We start from the raw sequence: 16,925 nt of genomic DNA, 5'->3' as shown, positions 1-16,925 counted from the left end.
TACAACCTGTGGATGGATTTGTAGAATCCAATCCGCGGATTCAGCGATCCGTTGGCGGATTCTTAAGAATTGGAATCTACAAATCCATCCGCGGGTTGCCGAATCAGCACAGTGTATTGGTAATAATAATAAAAAATACGGCAAACGCGAATCGCCTTTTTTTACATTAATCCACTGAAATCCGTGGACCAAAGGGACTGGCCGATCCACTGCGGATCCAAAGAGACCAGCCGATCCACTGCGGCTCCAAAGGGACCAGCCGATCCACTGCGGATCCAAAGGGACCAGCCGATCCGCTGCGGATACAAATTCGCAAAAAAAAAAAATGCCCATCTCTAGATATATTATAACAAAATTCATTTTAATTTAAAAAAATGGAATGCATCTACAGTATTTTATGTGCCTTTGCTAATATATCTAGAGTAGCTAGAACTATCTGCATTATTCAATACAAGAGTAGCTGAAATATACTGCATTTCTTATACACAGATTTTTGCCTTTTTCTCATCTTAACTTTAAAGCTGTTTCTTTTTAGCAAGATATTCTGACACAAGTTCGATTTTAATTGTTACTATAGATTAGCCCAAACATACTGGAATTGATTAGAATAGCAAGAGGAGGAATGCAAGGGAGATATGATTACACATTATTTATGTGGCGGACAACGCAGGTGAAAATGGGAATTATAGTGTTTTGGGGCAATCAAATATAGTGTCGACCAAAAACGAAATTTTTTGTTAGAATTATAACTTTTTTTTTCTTTCTATTTTTTTTTTTAAAACCTTAATGTTTCTATCAATTAGTTTGGAATTCTGCTTTCAGACATTAGTGAAGGGGCAGCTTTGGTTTTTGGGGTATGTAAAGGCGTTACGTGGACTTCTCTTTCGGTATTTACTTACATCTGCTAATGAGAGTGTAGAGGGTGCTGCATATTTCTTCGCTTTAGGACCACTCGGATTTATTTTCTAGGCTTGACATGCAGAAGTGACCTAAGTGTTCAATAATAATGTCTGCACTCTTCTGCGTTACATTAAACTTGCACACAGATTTACAAGAGTCCCTCTATAAGCACTCAACCTCATTAGATAATGTACTGAGTCTACAGGCTGCATATATGCCCTTAATATGATGAGGTACGATCTCAATGGACATTAACCCTCTACCATATATGGTCTAAGTGGATCTAATCAGGAAAGGCCACGCCATTTGGAAGCATTAATACCAATGGCAGAGGTAGATTCATAGCTCCCCAATCGTTAGGTTTCACCATTCGTCGTCTTCTTTATTCTCTTGATAAATAAAATTATTCATTTTAAGTTATCTCAGTAGAGGTTGAGTGCTTATAGAGGGACTCTTGTAAATCTGTGTGCATATATAATCCTATTTTCCCTCACAGCTCCCCTCTAGTACGTATTAATAAAATCTCTACCAAATAGCTGAGCGAGGACCATCCCCTTTATCTGTTTACATTAAACTTGCTTCATGCAGCACTTGCAGCTTCACTCCCCTCTTGTATACCACCCACAATCCAAAGATAGCAGGTACAAATAGGCCCCTAGCTTTATTAACACCCAACCAATAGACGCATTGAATTGTTGGATGTCCGTCTCAAACACTTTCCTGTGACTGTCTTGTGATTATTGCCGATGCAGCTCCACAGTGGTCAGTCCATCTGCCTTGTTTTCTCTCTCTCTCAGCCCTCTCTCTCTCGTTCTCTCTCACTTTCTTGCTCTCTCTCACCCTCCTCTCTCTCTCTCTCTCTCTCTCTCTCTATCTCGCTTTCTCACCCCTCTCTCTCTCTACCCCCTCTCTCTCTCTCTCGCTCTCTCACCCCCCTCTCTCTCTCACTCTCTCACCCCTCTCCTCTCTCTCACTCTCTCACCCCCCCATCTCTCTCTCTCTTTCTCACCCCTCTCTCTCACTCTCTCATCCGACTCTCTCTCACTCTCTCACCCCTCTCTCTCACTCTCGCACCCCTCTATCTCTCTCTCTCTTTCTCACCCCTCTCTCTCACTCTCTCACCCCTCTCTCCCGCTCTCTCAAACCCCCTCTCTCTCACTCTCCCACCCCTCACTCGATATCCTCTACTCTCTTTCTCTCCCTTTGCTGTATAAGGCTGCGATTAACGTGCATGCGCGCAAGTGCGCGAAACATGTACTAGGCTTTGTGAGGCGATCAGGAGGCGTGGCGGACGCGACACGTGGCTGGTTCATCCTCATTGGCTGAACCGCTCACATGACGTGGCCATAACGCGGCCCTAACACGGAAAAACAATTTGAAATGTATTTTCAATATTCGCTCACGCAGTCGCTCTGCGCTCTCGCGCGCACTATGGGTGGCCTCATTGAGGAACACACGTGTTTGTTTGCGGTGCGATGACGTGCGCGCCTGCACTATGATCATGGCCTAAATCCATAACTCAATTAAGGACACCATCCGTTTCTTCGACGTAAGTCCCTGTTACAGAGACACATATAGTGGTACTTGGTGCACACCCCTTAATACAGATCTCTAAACCATAATTGGTCATTTCCTGCATTCATTTTACTGAATGCATATTTCTCTCGATGTTCCTTTTCCTCGAGAAGGTAACCCCCACTCCGGATTATTTCTAGGGCCGCAGGTCGGTGTTGCTGTCTTTCTTCTTCAGAGTCTCATGTAAAGTGCTAGGAAATGTGATGTATGGGATTGCATCTTTAATTTAAAAGATGTTTTCTTAGTAGATTATCCTTGTGGCAGTGAGTAATGTGCGTGTTCCATCCATTTATTATACCTATCTTTACCTTCCACAATACTTGCTCTGAAAAAAGATCCTTCTCTCTCCTTCAGAATCCTACTGCAAACTCACATGTAAGGGCAGCGCGTGCTGGAACATACCTGCAACTTACACAGTAATACATATTAACCCAGGGGTCTCAACTCCAGTTCTCAAGAATCCCCAACAGGTCAGGTTTTCTGGATATCCCTGCTTCAGCTCAGTCAAAGACTGTACCACCTGTGCTGAAGCAGCGATATCCTGAAAGGAGCCCTGTATTAACCCAATACAGGCCTGTGGCGCATTGATTTGCTTTATACGCAACCATTGGTAAATAAATATATGATTCTGGTTAATATTTCTGTGTTCATCTTTGCTTCTGACTGCTGAAATGTCGGATGGATTCTTGTGTCAGCGGTTTTCGATGTATGTTTTTGTTTATAGATTTCCCTGTTTGTCTGGTCCATTAATTACACAATATTTATTAACGGATCCATTAATCTAGCTACCCCATAATTTGTATATAAATTAGTTTTTGTTTTATGGCACTGTCTCTATATTTTTTATCATGTATCTCCTTCAGAATAAGTCTTTTGTCCAATGTGCTGTCTCATTGTGCTTTTTACCACAACAAGATGTATTGAGAACACAACACGTTTAGATATTTTAACAATTGTTTCCTTTGCCATTTATGTTTTTTGTGACTTTTCTTATGTTGCGTGTAACTGTTGTGCTATTTTAGGGGATTGCAAAGCTTGCCTTAGAAAGTAGAGCAGGGCCCTATGGGGGTTTCAAGCTTAAATAAATAAATACTTATCTTTGATAGATAATTAAGCAAACTTCCTACAATTTCACTTTGTTGACTTCTTAAAGGACCTGCAATCTGAGACTGAAGAAGATCCGAATCCTACAGGGAATATTCCAAGTCCACCACATGCTAACTCCCAAATCATTCCACTCAGTGAGAGAATCACGGAAACGTTCTGTGGAAATGACCGACATACTGCTGGGGAAAGACTTCTTCCGATCACTCATATGGAGCAAAAAATGCAGGAAACAGAATCCGATGGAACGTGTCTCTTGGAAGTCAAACCCAGCTGCAAACCAGGTCCAACAACCAGTGCAAAGAATCACAGTGTAGAAGGTCCGTGCTCCGGCTGTGCGATGAATGGGGAGTCCAATTCACTTCTGAATAATTGTGTTAAGTCGTTCACAATGAGACAGAGTGATGGTGGTGCATCTGAAAACCACGGCATAGCGACTCAGCTTTTGGGACAATGCAAAGAAAATATACCTTTCCATGACCCTCAAATCTATATGGCAAATTCAGGGAAAACAAAATCCGTTCCAGATTACAAAGTGTTGGCATTTCCAGACTTCTGGGGTCATTCTTCTCCACCCTATTCCCAAAACCTAACGGAAAAGAAGTTTGGATCACAGAGGTGATTCTTCCTAACGCATTATTTTCAGGCTGCCGTCACAAGTAGAAGTAAATTGAACTGATGACGATGATATGATAGTTAGGCGTCAATGGACAAATGATGTTTTAAATGCAACAATTTTCATTTATTTTTTTTTGAAAGATTTACATTCATTTTATTTCTTCTTGGCCACGTGAGCTGTTGCACAGCAGGGTGTTCTGGGGCAAGCGTGACCATCTCCTTACCAAATTTTTTTCCCGTAACAACGCTGCAGAGTTTGCAAACTCTTGCGTTGATTTTGCTCTCCTCCATGTATCAATCTGTATTATAAAGCAGAAGTCTTTCCTAATTCAGAAAGTCACCGCTTCATACAAACACTTATTTGTGTCGCCTTGTGTAATGAAGCCTTTGATGAAGTTTTAAGGCTTTTTTTCTATCACATCAACGTTCCTTTAACATTTGCACGTATCGTCATATTTAAATCTCTCCGCCTTTAAGTTTAACTTAACATACTGTGTCTGGTTCAGTGGGGACTAATTATATTGAACAATGAAACTATGAATTCTCATTGTTTGCTGCAACAGTAATTACTACTGTGATAATGGTTGCAGAGAATATGATATGTATTTGTAAACAGTCAAATCTTTACTAATTCCTGGGGTATGTGAAGAACACTGCAAATTTCAGTAGTATATAATTACTCAACTATAGCACTGCGATAATACCATTTATATAGTATTCATATGTACCATTTAACTAGCATTGCCTTTGAACTGATTTCATTATCACAATGGAAACTGTACTGTAAGTACGGTACCACTGGCTCTTTCACCGGATCATTGATCTTTGCGGTTCTATAGCTAGCATGTTTTATAGCAATGGTTTGCTCTAATTTGGCTATGACTTTCTTAATTTGTCTGTTTCCCTGCCTAATAAGCTATAATTAGGTTTCTTTTGAGCCGCTTTTGTGCTGAGGTTCCTCCAATAATTATGATTGACATAATTATTGAGTGGTGTTTTGGATAACTGATCTCTCTTTCTGTTTCTATATTGCTCCTGATATTCCCTAACACAAAATATGGGGGGGCGTGGTTCCTCTATATGTATGTACATCGCTATATTTACATCAATCTGAACATGGAAATCACTTTCCTGCATCTTTGATTAATTTATTTGTTTCATTTTTTTCTGAGGAAATTTGTTTCCGGATTCTGATACCTTCTTAGGAGATACATTGGTGGCAACATGTAAATGTAACTGGGAAATAGTTTAATTTTTTTTAATTTATTTATTTTTTTAACACAAACCTATTCATTTTTAATTGTACCTGTGGCACAAGCCAAACATTCTTGATCACAAGGAGCTTGCACTGGATTTTGATCCAGGATAACCCGTTTCCCACCTGTCACCAGCTTAACAGGGAGCGGCTCCATTTTGCTGATTGCAAGGTCATGCAGGAATATAGTAAAACCCCCTCGTAGTTACTGTACAATGTATAGATATAAACTTTGTCTGGCATCTGCCCACATATTCTTCATATTGCATTTCCAGGGCCAAAATCTTTGAAGATATCCAACGCCATTTAAATCCTGGTGACCTTCTCAACAGAGTCGTGTTTGACCTGGACAACCCACGGTAAATTACTTATTCATTTATATATTTTGTTTGTACTTCCTTGTAGCATCCAGTACTGTAGGTTTACATATGATGTGTGACTATTTATCTGTACATTTCCCTGCTCAGTAACTTCATGGCGGGCAATGGAGTCTACTGTACATCATTGACACTAAATTGCCATTTGGTACACACAATTCCAAATGATGGGTATTTGACACTGTACAGCTATGCATGTATTTCTGGTGAAAAATACCAATTCCATTGATTTTATTGATGACCATTGGTAATATGTACTTTCTCTTTCAGTGTCTTACAAAGTCCTGAGGACATCGGCTGTTTAAAGTTCTATTCCAAATTTGAATCAGGAAATCTCCGTAAAGTTATTCAAGTGCGTGAGTAAGTAAACCAACCGTGCTAATAATTGTTTCTTGGACTTACTGGGGTAAGCATAACAGCAGGCAGCAGAACTTCCTTTTGGACACATCATTTGACCATAATTGAACTCTATAAAGCAAAGAAGGTGGGGGGGGAGCTGTGTTGGTCCTTTCTTCCATGTAATAACAAAGGCGGGAGAGGGAGTGGGGGGTGTGATACCTTTTATTTGACCAGCAAGCAGTTATGTTACAAGCTTTCAAACCTCTCAGGTCCTTCATCGTGTTACTCGCTACACAGTATCTCCTTGGGCTTCTCATTATATCATATTGCAATTCTTTCCTGGGATTCTCTGATGGATTTCTGTCCATTTTCAATTTAAATCTGATGAAGTAGATGTATAATGTGAGATACGTCTACTTTATATGATTTATGGCTTCTGGTCCTTCTAATAGTTGTTTTACTTACGGGAAATAAGGTGGCAGGTTTAATCTTGATCCCATTTCTGAATCAAAATGTATGAGTGGATGTCATGGGAACCTGCTAATCCACCTATAGCTGTATAACAACGAAATACGGACATAGTATCAGAAGGATAAATGCAGCTCCTCGCCCCGACCACACGCAGCACTTATCACCTGAGATCTGACTCCAAGGGACTGTTCACGGTCCCAAGGTTCAACAAAGTATCCGACCGCTCCTCCTTCTCTTACCGTGCACCCCACAACTGGAACAGTCTACCGGAGACTCTCACAGCCGCCTCCTGTCTAAATTCTTTCAAAACTAAAGCTGTCTCGCATGTTAATCTGGTCTGGAGCTGTTTCATACGCCTGTAATCTATATTATCTGTAACTGTGCATGCAATGTCATGTATAGAATGTATAACCCTGTTCACTTAATGTAACCATGTATTTGTCATCACAACTGTGCCCAGGACATACTTGAAAACGAGAGGTAACTCTCAATGTATTACTTCCTGGTAAAACATTTTTTTGAAATAAAATAAATAAATAAGGTACATAAGACAGAGTGTGGCAAAGAGAAAAGTGTGGTTTGTGAGCTGGTGATAAAATAATTCTTTGTAGAGACTCGGGATAATAAGTCCGTCTTGTTTCGGTAACAGGTTTGAATATGATCTGATCATGAATGCAGATGTTAATACGGATCAGCATCATCAGTGGTTCTATTTTGAAGTCCGTGCAATGAGAGCCGCTGGTTCCTATCGCTTTAATGTCATCAACTGTGAAAAGGGGAACAGCCAATTTAATTATGGTAAGCACCAGCGGCAAACGCAAGTCTCTCTTACTGAAGTATCCATATAGTTCTGTATATAGCGCAAGTCTCTCTTACTGAAGTATCCATATAGTTCTGTATATAGCGCAAGTCTCTCTTACTGAAGTATCCATATAGTTCTGTATATAGCGCAAGTCTCTCTTACTGAAGTGTCCATATAGTTCTATATATAGCGCAAGTCTCTCTTACTGAAGTATCCATAGTGTTCTGTATATAGCGCAAGTCTCTCTTACTGATGTATCCATAGTGTTCTGTATATAGTGCAAGTCTCTCTTACTGAAGTATCCATATTGTTCTGTATATAGCGCAAGTCTCTCTTACTGAAGTATCCATATTGTTCTGTATATAGCGCAAGTCTCTTACTGAAGTATCCATATTGTTCTGTATATAGCGCAAGTCTCTTACTGAAGTATCCATATTGTTCTGTATATAGCGCAAGTCTCTTACTGAAGTATCCATATTGCTCTGTATATAGCGCAAGTCTCTCTTACTGATGTATCCATATTGCTCTGTATATAGCGCAAGTTGCTGTGGCGTTCTGGTATTTATATAACCATTTAGTTATTCTATTACAATAAGTTATATATTTAAAAATAACTAAAGTCCCGCGTTGTTTGGGGTGGCTCATTTTTTCGCCTGTGATCATCTTTCATTTATAACTCTGGTCTGACAATTGTATCATTGAAATCAATACAGCTTTCTATTTCAATGAAGAGCAGAATGCAACTAAATCCATAAACTTCATTCTGCTTCTCTTATTTATTTAGCTAATAGCCAAATATTTTTTGAGTAAATCAAATCAGTACACTGTTTTTATTGGTTTGAAAAATATTAATAAAGCAGCGGCCATTTTTAAACAACCCAAAAATGAGCAAATGCCAGCAGGTATCTCTGTAGTACAGGTGCAGCCAAACCTCGTCCTCCAGGGTCACCAACAGGGCAGATATTCAGGATATCCCTGCTTCAGCACAAGTGGATCAGTCATAATGATGGGGCACCTGTGCTGAAGCAAGGTTATCCTGAAAAGCTGCCCTGTTTGTGGCCCTTGTCTTGTATATAATGTATAACCCTGCTCACCTAATATAACCATGTATGTGTAAGCATGTATCTGTCATCAGAACTCTGTGCCCAGGACACACGTGAAAACGAGGGAACTCTCACTGTATTACTGCCTGGTAACACATTTTCTAAATAAATAAATACAGTTTTCCATTGGTAGTCCGAGCTCTGCTGGCTGCTTATCCCGTGACGGGATCTATTCATCTCTATCACTAGCAGTTGGAGGGCTGCGGTTTTGTTACCTAACGTGCGTTGTCGTGTAGTAAGCGCGTTTAACGGGATTGGGCGGGGGACATTGATGTTGTGAGATGAAACTGGCACCGAATGGTTTTTTTTATATACTTTTGTTTTTTCCATCCCTCATATCTCTTTAGCGTTTTGTTCATTCCACATTCTCAAACGGAATGAAGCTATGTTAACTAATTAACATTAGTTGCTATTTGAATGAAGTTAGAGACAGGAGCGGACTAAAGATTAAATATGCGGCAATATTCCTCGATGAAAAACTAGAGAAAACAATGTGTCACTATCCTGCTAATTTGTAATGCAAAAACAATGTCTGTTCCTCATCTGATTCATTAGACTAATAATAAAAGTACATTTTGTGTTTACTGGGAAATGTAGGTTTATGATCAGCTCCAATTATTTTAATTAATAAGGGCTGGTGGTGAGTTAAGTGATACTCCTCTCAGAATGAACAGTCCTACTATACAGTATTCATGATCCACTCTTGCACACCTGTTGTTGGAGAAAATACTACTTAATTACGTGAACGATTCGCTTTTTGCTTCTTAATTGCAGTAGGTTTTTTAAAGCAGCCGTCCAAGCTGGCGTTTCCACCCCCCCCCCCCCCCCCCCCAATACAATCCACACAAAGATAAGTAATTAGCTAAGTTGCCAATCGATCTGTTTTCCAGCGATCGATCGGCGAAGATTCGGCTCGGGGGTTCACTAAATGGCTGTCAGTGCAGCAGAAGAGGACCAAAGATGCAAAGTTCTGTGGGGAAGATCATGTCACCAGGCAGTCACTAGATACAATTGGTGCACTGCTAGAGAGAGGGCAGGGCTCAAAAAGGGGTGTGCCAGAGCCTCACTCAGAAGAGGAAGGGGATGTGACTTTGTAAATGGTTGCTATAGAAACTAAAAATGCTTGTTACATTACAATACATTAAAAATGTCATTGAGTGGTTTTAAAAAAAATGCTACAAGTATTTTCTCATATTACAGAACTGATTTATTTAAAAAAAAAAAAAAACCCACATGTAGGATATTGCTTGGTCTGCAGCTTTAATGTCGGGATATTCAATAGTACTCTGTGTATACGTATCTGTCTTTGTGTATCTGTATGTATCTGTATATTGTTCATAGCGATTTCTACAGTCAATAATGTGTTTTTTCTGCTATCAATTTCTAGTTTAAATTCTTTATATTTTATTTTGGATAAACTTGAAAGATAAACAGAATTCAGAGGTATTTTAATGCATTAATGATGCTTTCTTTGTAGGAATGCAGCCTGTTATGTATTCCATGAAAGAAGCTCTTAATGGAAAGGCCTGCTGGGTGAGGGCTGGCCATGATATCTGTTATTACAAGTAAGTGACCAAGTAGTATATACTCTTAAGGTACATTTGCTTGTTTATGATGACGAACGTTTTTAAAGCCTCTTGGAAATATGGTACAAAGTACTGTATCTCTTGTTCCACTGTTTGCTCAAAAACGTCATAAAATAAACCTTGCATTATCCTACTTTGCAGGTCATCACATCATTTATGTAGCAAGCAACTTCTAATGCCACTACCATATTTATAATAAGAGTTTCCCGTATGTTTTGTGAAGGGGCATAATGTTTTTGGGTCTAACTGGTGATATTTCGGATAGCCTTAATCATACTTTTTGGATTTCTGTTACCTGTGTAGAAGAGTCGAAATAACATTTTCTCCTAGTAGTAATCCATACGGACATAGTAGTCTCTCATACATTTATACATGTGACATTGGCATTAATTGCATGATGTTTGTGAAGAATCATTCTTGATAATTAAAGAACCAGCACCATAATTGTTGTTTTTGAACTGGCGTACTTCTATTCTTGTTTGTTCACTTGTTAGATTGCATTTCATTTGCCCATCTCTTCTCATCTCTTCTCATGTACAGTTAACTACATTATGAAGAAACGTGTGATGTCCCATTAAAAGTTTTTAAATAACTGCAACAGAATCTCATTTTATCCAAGACTACCAATGAGTACTAGAGTTCCTCACTACAGACCCATGTATGCTCATACTCTTTCATGTACATCTGTTTGGACTCTGGGCTAGCAAAGGGCAAGTGGCTATGAGTTGGTGGGGCCAACTTTAGGGTAAACTTAGGATCGGGTATCCTGTATCGGATGCTCTTGATGAAATTCCTCACAAGGGTTCGTGTTAAGTTACGTGCCTGCGACTGCGAGACAGAAATGCCGAAGTAACACCTAGAATTTACGCTAAAAAATAAACTACTTCAGTAGATATTGTGAGAAAAGTCATGATTAATGATTTTAGTGCCTTGATGGGACAAGTAGCTATTTTGTCTCATAATTCGCCTTTTATGGTTTGAAGCACTAGCTCAGTAATTAGCCTTTGACTGGATAAGGCTTTACTGCTTCATCCTGGTATACAAGTACTATTTCTACTTGTGAGAACAATGTATATACATATTGTGTAACTGCATTAGGATAATTACTCACGTCCCTTACATTTGAGTCTCTTACTTTATATCATTTTCCTGAGTGTATTCCAGAGAGCTTTCATAGTCCATCACAAATACTTTAACAATAATAATAATACTTTTTTGTATTATATACCTGACACCCTTTTATTTCAACTTAAAATCTACAACGCGCCAAGACTGACAGTAATATCCAGGTGTCTGCAGCTGCATCTGTTGCTCTTTGACTGAGTACCAGTTTGTAAAATTCATGGTTTTAAGAAAGATTCTTGGTAGAAAAGCCATAAAATAATGTGATGTGCCATTAGCATTCATGCCTTCTTGTCAGACTTCTCTATTTGGTTTAACAACTGCAACCATTTTACAGGTTGAAGAAACACTGAAGACTGCAGAGATTACTGTAAAGCACAATTACAGCTTTTACTGTCCCCACCGCAGTTCATTTTGTATTGTCGTGTAACAGAGAGGGAAATTTGGCAAAAACTTCTACACAATACTCTTAAAAAGAGAGTTAAGCAACAACATAATTGGGGCTGTGTGGGAAAATTGTTTGAAATGTACCACTGGATACTATGTAATTCCAGGCTTATTTGTAAAGTGCAATATAATAGCTATTCACGTACTCAGAAGAAAGTTGTGCCGCCTGACAGAAATATACTCTTTAGTACAAGTTAGTATCCACCCTGGTTTCAAATCCGAGAAATGGTCACAATGCTGTTATGTGTCCTGACATGCACAATCTCACCGGAAATCCGTATCTACACAATACAAACAGAGATCCCAATAGGAAGTCAGGCAGGGAACTGTGTGTCACTTTCAGAGCCGGGCACACTTTTAGACAAAGTCTGAATCTTCTGCAAACGTTTGACTTTTCGTGAATGCGTCTGAATTTGAACAAAGTTGTTTCTATATATGTATTTTTTAAAAATCTATTAAACAAAAATTAAACTAAGCAAAAGCGAAAAAAATCACTTCAAATTTTGCTTCAACGATCTTAAAAAATTTTTTTTTATATATATATATATATATATAAAAATAACGCAAAAAGTGAAGTAGAGAATTATGCTTCTCATAACTTTATTTTTTGTGCATTTTTAGAAACTTCTTTTGCTTTCGGGCTTCTGGGGAAAAGAAAAGACGTCGATATTACACACTCAGCTTCACGATCTCTTTCCCGCACAGCGATGATGTTTGCTACATGGCTTACCATTATCCCTACACTTACTCTGCACTGATGGTAAGATGATGCTGTTTCGGATTCCTTCACTGTGATTTAAGGAGTTATAGCAAATGGGTTTTGTGTCAATTCAGTCTACAAAATAAAATTAGAATACCAAACCAACGTAATCTCTCACAATACTGTTATGTCCCTATTACTAACTCCATCCGAATGTCTTTCAGGGAAGAATATTAAGTGCGAAGTTGCTGAAAATACCTGCATGTGTGTAACACACTAATTCTAACGTTTATAAAAAAAAAGAAGTGTGTGGAATTAATACTCCTTTTGGCGAATTGTTTTTTTTACAATGCAAACGCTCAGAGCCATTTTTATACGTTGCTTTTCAGACAGAAAAGGGCTGAAGTGCTTATGCTTTAAATAATTAATTCGCCAATAAAACGCTTGCTTTTCCCCAACACTTGCAAAATAAATACCTTAGAAGTAGTATACATGTATTCTCACCGATCCTTTCTTGTCTTCCCCAGTCCCACTTACAGATATTAGAGGAAAGGCACAATTCCAAGAAGGTTTACTTCAAGCAGCAGACACTATGTCACACATTGGGTGGGAATCCCTGTCCACTGGTCACCATCACGGCTAGGCCTACATCTGAACCCTGTGTCCAGGAGATACGTAAGTAAGCCACGTTGTAATTTGCTGATATAAACTACCAAATACACGTTTTTATCTCCGCCAATCAGCTTTATCAAGTGAATATTGTATTCATAGAAAGATATTATATCTTGTTGTGTAGGGAATGTTTAACTTTGGGTAAACGTATCCAGTTTTGGATAATGTGGAATTTTGTGCTTCAGTTAGCAATATGGGATATGGTTATACAAATCTGGGGAGGAGTTGGGGAATGGTAAGTTAATGCACGTACTGTATGAATGAAAAGGTTTTATGTGGTGTGTTTTCCGACTTCATTAGGACCACGCAAATGTATTAGAATAACATGTATTGCTTTCAAATTTAGCTAAAAGAAAGAATCCCTTATAATTATTGGACTTTATATAAAGCTGCCAATGCTAATACTTCTTTACTGCATTATAGTATCTAAAAAAGTATATAGCTAAACAGTTTACATAATAAAGCAACAGGGAAGCAATACAGCATATCAACCGTATAATATTTTGTCTCTCAATTGATAGATCTTCGTTGTTTATTTGTGTCTGTTTCACTGAATAAACTTGTTCTTCATTGTATCTGAGCATCACTGGTTTGTGTTTACAACCCCACCTTGTGTGAGAATGTGCGATGCTCCATTCAGTGCTACACAAACACAATTCAGGTCTGCATCTTTCTCAGCGGAACACAGTACTGTATGTGTACTTTGTATCCTGCTGGCATGCTGTTTAGTAGAGTGGATTGGCAATATTGTAACCAGGGCTGGTGCAAGGGTATATGGTGCCCTAGGTAACGTTAAGACTTGCAACCCCCTCCCCCCCTCTCCCCCTCCCCCCCCCACATCCCTCACAAATTAACTTTTGGAATTTTGTTATCTACCTAACCCAGAAAGTACAATATTACACCTAATAGATTATTTTCTAACATTCATACACACTCCCCCTCCTCTCTCTCTCTCTTACACACTCCCCCCTTTTTTCTCTCCTCCTGTTTCTCTCTCCCCCCCCCTGTTTTTTTATCTCTTCCCCTCTCATTCTCTTCCCCTTCTCATTCTCTCCCCTACCTCTTATTCCCTCCCCCTGGAATTTTTTCTCCCCTTCCTCATTCTATCTTCCCTCCCTCTCTTTCTCTCTCCCTCTCATTATCTCTACCTCCCCTCTCATTCTCTCCCACACCTCCCTCTCATTCTCTCCCACCCCTCCCTCCCATTCTCTCCCACCCCTCCCTCCCATTCTCTCCCACCCCTCCCACCCCTCCCTCCCATTCTGTCCCACCCCTCCCTCCCATTCTCTCCCACCCTTCCCACCCCTCCCTCCCATTCTCTCCCACCCCTCCCTCTCATTCTCTCTCCCCCTCCCTCTCATTCTCTCTCCCTCCCCTTCCCTGTCACTCTCTCTCTCCCCCTCCTGATCCATTCTCTATCCCCCCATCTCTCTCAAACACAAATACACACATAGACACACACAGGACAGACACACTGACACACACAGACAGACACACTAACACACACACAGGACAGACACACACACACACACACACAGGACAGACCGACACCCACGACACACACACAGACAGACACACTAACACACAGACACACACACACAGGACAGACCGACACCCACGACACACACAGACCAGACAGACCCACACAGTCACACACACAGGACAGACAGACACACACACACACACACACACACGGACACACAGCACAGACATACACAGGACACACAGGACACACAGGACACACAGACACACACAACCTCACTCTCTCTTGCCCATGCTGTAGTGTAGCCTCTTCTACCTGGCCCCACCCCCAGGCTCCTGACACCTCTTCCTGATTGGCTGCTGCTGGATAATGCAGCCAATCAGGATGGAGGAAACTGCCAGGCCCCCTAGCAGCCAGAATACAAACGAATATAGCAACTATACACCTCTAGTGTAAAATAATAATATTTAACCCATTCACCACCTATGTGATAGTAGTTGAAAAAACAACCTCAGGATTGAGAATGGGCGTCTGCAGCTGCAGCTATGTTGTAGGGATGAGAAGCACCCCTAAACCAACTGAAATACAAAGAAAACTAAAGCGCAAACGCACATAGTGAAGTATGTAAAAAATATATATATATTAGTTATGGTAAGATATCTGCGTACATCAGATTAGAAGTTTATCAGCATTTCATGTGCATAGACATTGGTTAGCAAACGACACACAGCCACTTCTGGATCAACGGATGTCCACTTTGCTGCCTTTGGAAGCGATCTCCGTCTGGGCACACGCCGTCACGGCACCTGGGAAAGACCCTCCGCTCGTCCTCACGGTCAAGGTGGAAAGCCCCTGCACGTAAGGGCCGTCGATAACGCCACTCAGTCCAGCTGATTGCCGATGGAGCGCCCTCAGGGACCAGAGCAATGGAAGCCCTCGTCGGGCTGGTATGTCGAGTGTCCCAGCCACAAAGTGAGGATGGCCGTAAAGTGAGGATGGCCGTAAAGTGAGATCGTGCGTCACTTAAATGATGCCAAAATACACAAATGTTCACAGAGGTTTGGAAACGACTCAAAATGGTATTTAAGCACGTAGATTATGAACAGAATTACTGTGGGGGCTATAAAATCAATCCAACGCGTTTCATAGCGTGAGCTACTTCATCAGGTATATTAATTACACAGAATTCGGAAATATATATACCCTAAAGTCACATCTGATAGGTCAAATACAAAAGCATAATTAGCCAATCGAATTGTAGAATATCCATGTCACACATATGTGTGAATAAATAAGTCATTAACAACCTCCATGTTTATCAGGTTTAACCCCATCAGTTGTGGCCAGGATAACAAGAACAATACACAAACACTTTTATTATATTTAAATAACATATAAATGAAAAACAATAGTAAAAAATTATTATGTTATTTAAATATAATAAAAGTGTTTGTGTATTTTTCTTGTTATCCTGGCGTTGGATTGATTTTATAGCCCCCACAGTAATTCTGTTCATAATCTACGTGCTTAAATACCATTTTGAGTCGTTTCCAAACCTCTGTGAACATTTGTGGATTTTAGCATCATTTAAGTGACGCACGATCTCACTTTACGGCCATCCTCACTTTACGGCCATCCTCACTTTACGGCCATCCTCACTTTACGGCCATTCTCACTTTGTGGCTGGGACACTCGACATACCAGCCCGACGAGGGCTTCCATTGCTCTGGTCCCTGAGGGCGCTCCATCGGCAATCAGCTGGACTGAGTGGCGTTATCGACGGCCCTTACGTGCAGGGGCTTTCCACCTTGACCGTGAGGACGAGCGGAGGGTCTTTCCCAGGTGCCGTGACGGCATGTGCCCAGACGGAGATCACTTCCAAAGGCAGCAAAGTGGACATCCGTTGATCCAGAAGTGGCTGTGTGTCGTTTGCTAACCAATGTCTATGCACATGAAATGCTGATAAACTTCTAATCTGATGTACGCAGATATCTTACCATAACTAATATATATATATTTTTTACATACTTCACTATGTGCGTTTGCGCTTTTGTTTTCTTTGTATTCCCCTAGCAGCCACCCTGCTCTCTGCCTGCTGGGGAAATCCCGCGGGCCCAATGCTTTAAGCGGCCATGTTTGTGACACACATGTCTTATCTTCCCCGTAATTGCACAAACATAACACACGACAAATCCAGGAGATCCCCACTGCAAGATATCAATGATAATCAGAGCCATCGCAAACTCAAGATGGGAATCAAACATGTGAAATCATATATTTGAGAAGATCCGTAGTGTTTGATCAGGGATGTGTTGCTCTTGTTCCTTTTGGTGTGTAATTGTGCATGGTTTCCTCCAAGACAAAGGGTTTT

General features: G+C 40.3%; 1 protein-coding gene across 1 annotated transcript in view; it reads left to right on the top strand.

Annotated features, from left to right (window-relative positions):
* The window catches only part of AGBL1 (AGBL carboxypeptidase 1), a 256,469-nt gene that overhangs the window by 45,443 nt on the left and 194,101 nt on the right, over positions 1 to 16,925 (top strand). The window contains 7 exon segments of the mRNA XM_075575203.1: positions 3,629 to 4,197; positions 5,728 to 5,811; positions 6,100 to 6,189; positions 7,289 to 7,437; positions 10,022 to 10,109; positions 12,321 to 12,459; positions 12,927 to 13,074. Of these exon segments, the coding sequence (XP_075431318.1) occupies positions 3,629 to 4,197; positions 5,728 to 5,811; positions 6,100 to 6,189; positions 7,289 to 7,437; positions 10,022 to 10,109; positions 12,321 to 12,459; positions 12,927 to 13,074 (1,267 nt within the window).

The sequence above is a fragment of the Ascaphus truei genome, chromosome 18, assembly GCF_040206685.1.
Source record: "Ascaphus truei isolate aAscTru1 chromosome 18, aAscTru1.hap1, whole genome shotgun sequence".
In the NCBI taxonomy this organism is placed as follows: domain Eukaryota; kingdom Metazoa; phylum Chordata; class Amphibia; order Anura; family Ascaphidae; genus Ascaphus; species Ascaphus truei.
This window is presented reverse-complemented; position numbering and strand designations above follow the sequence as displayed.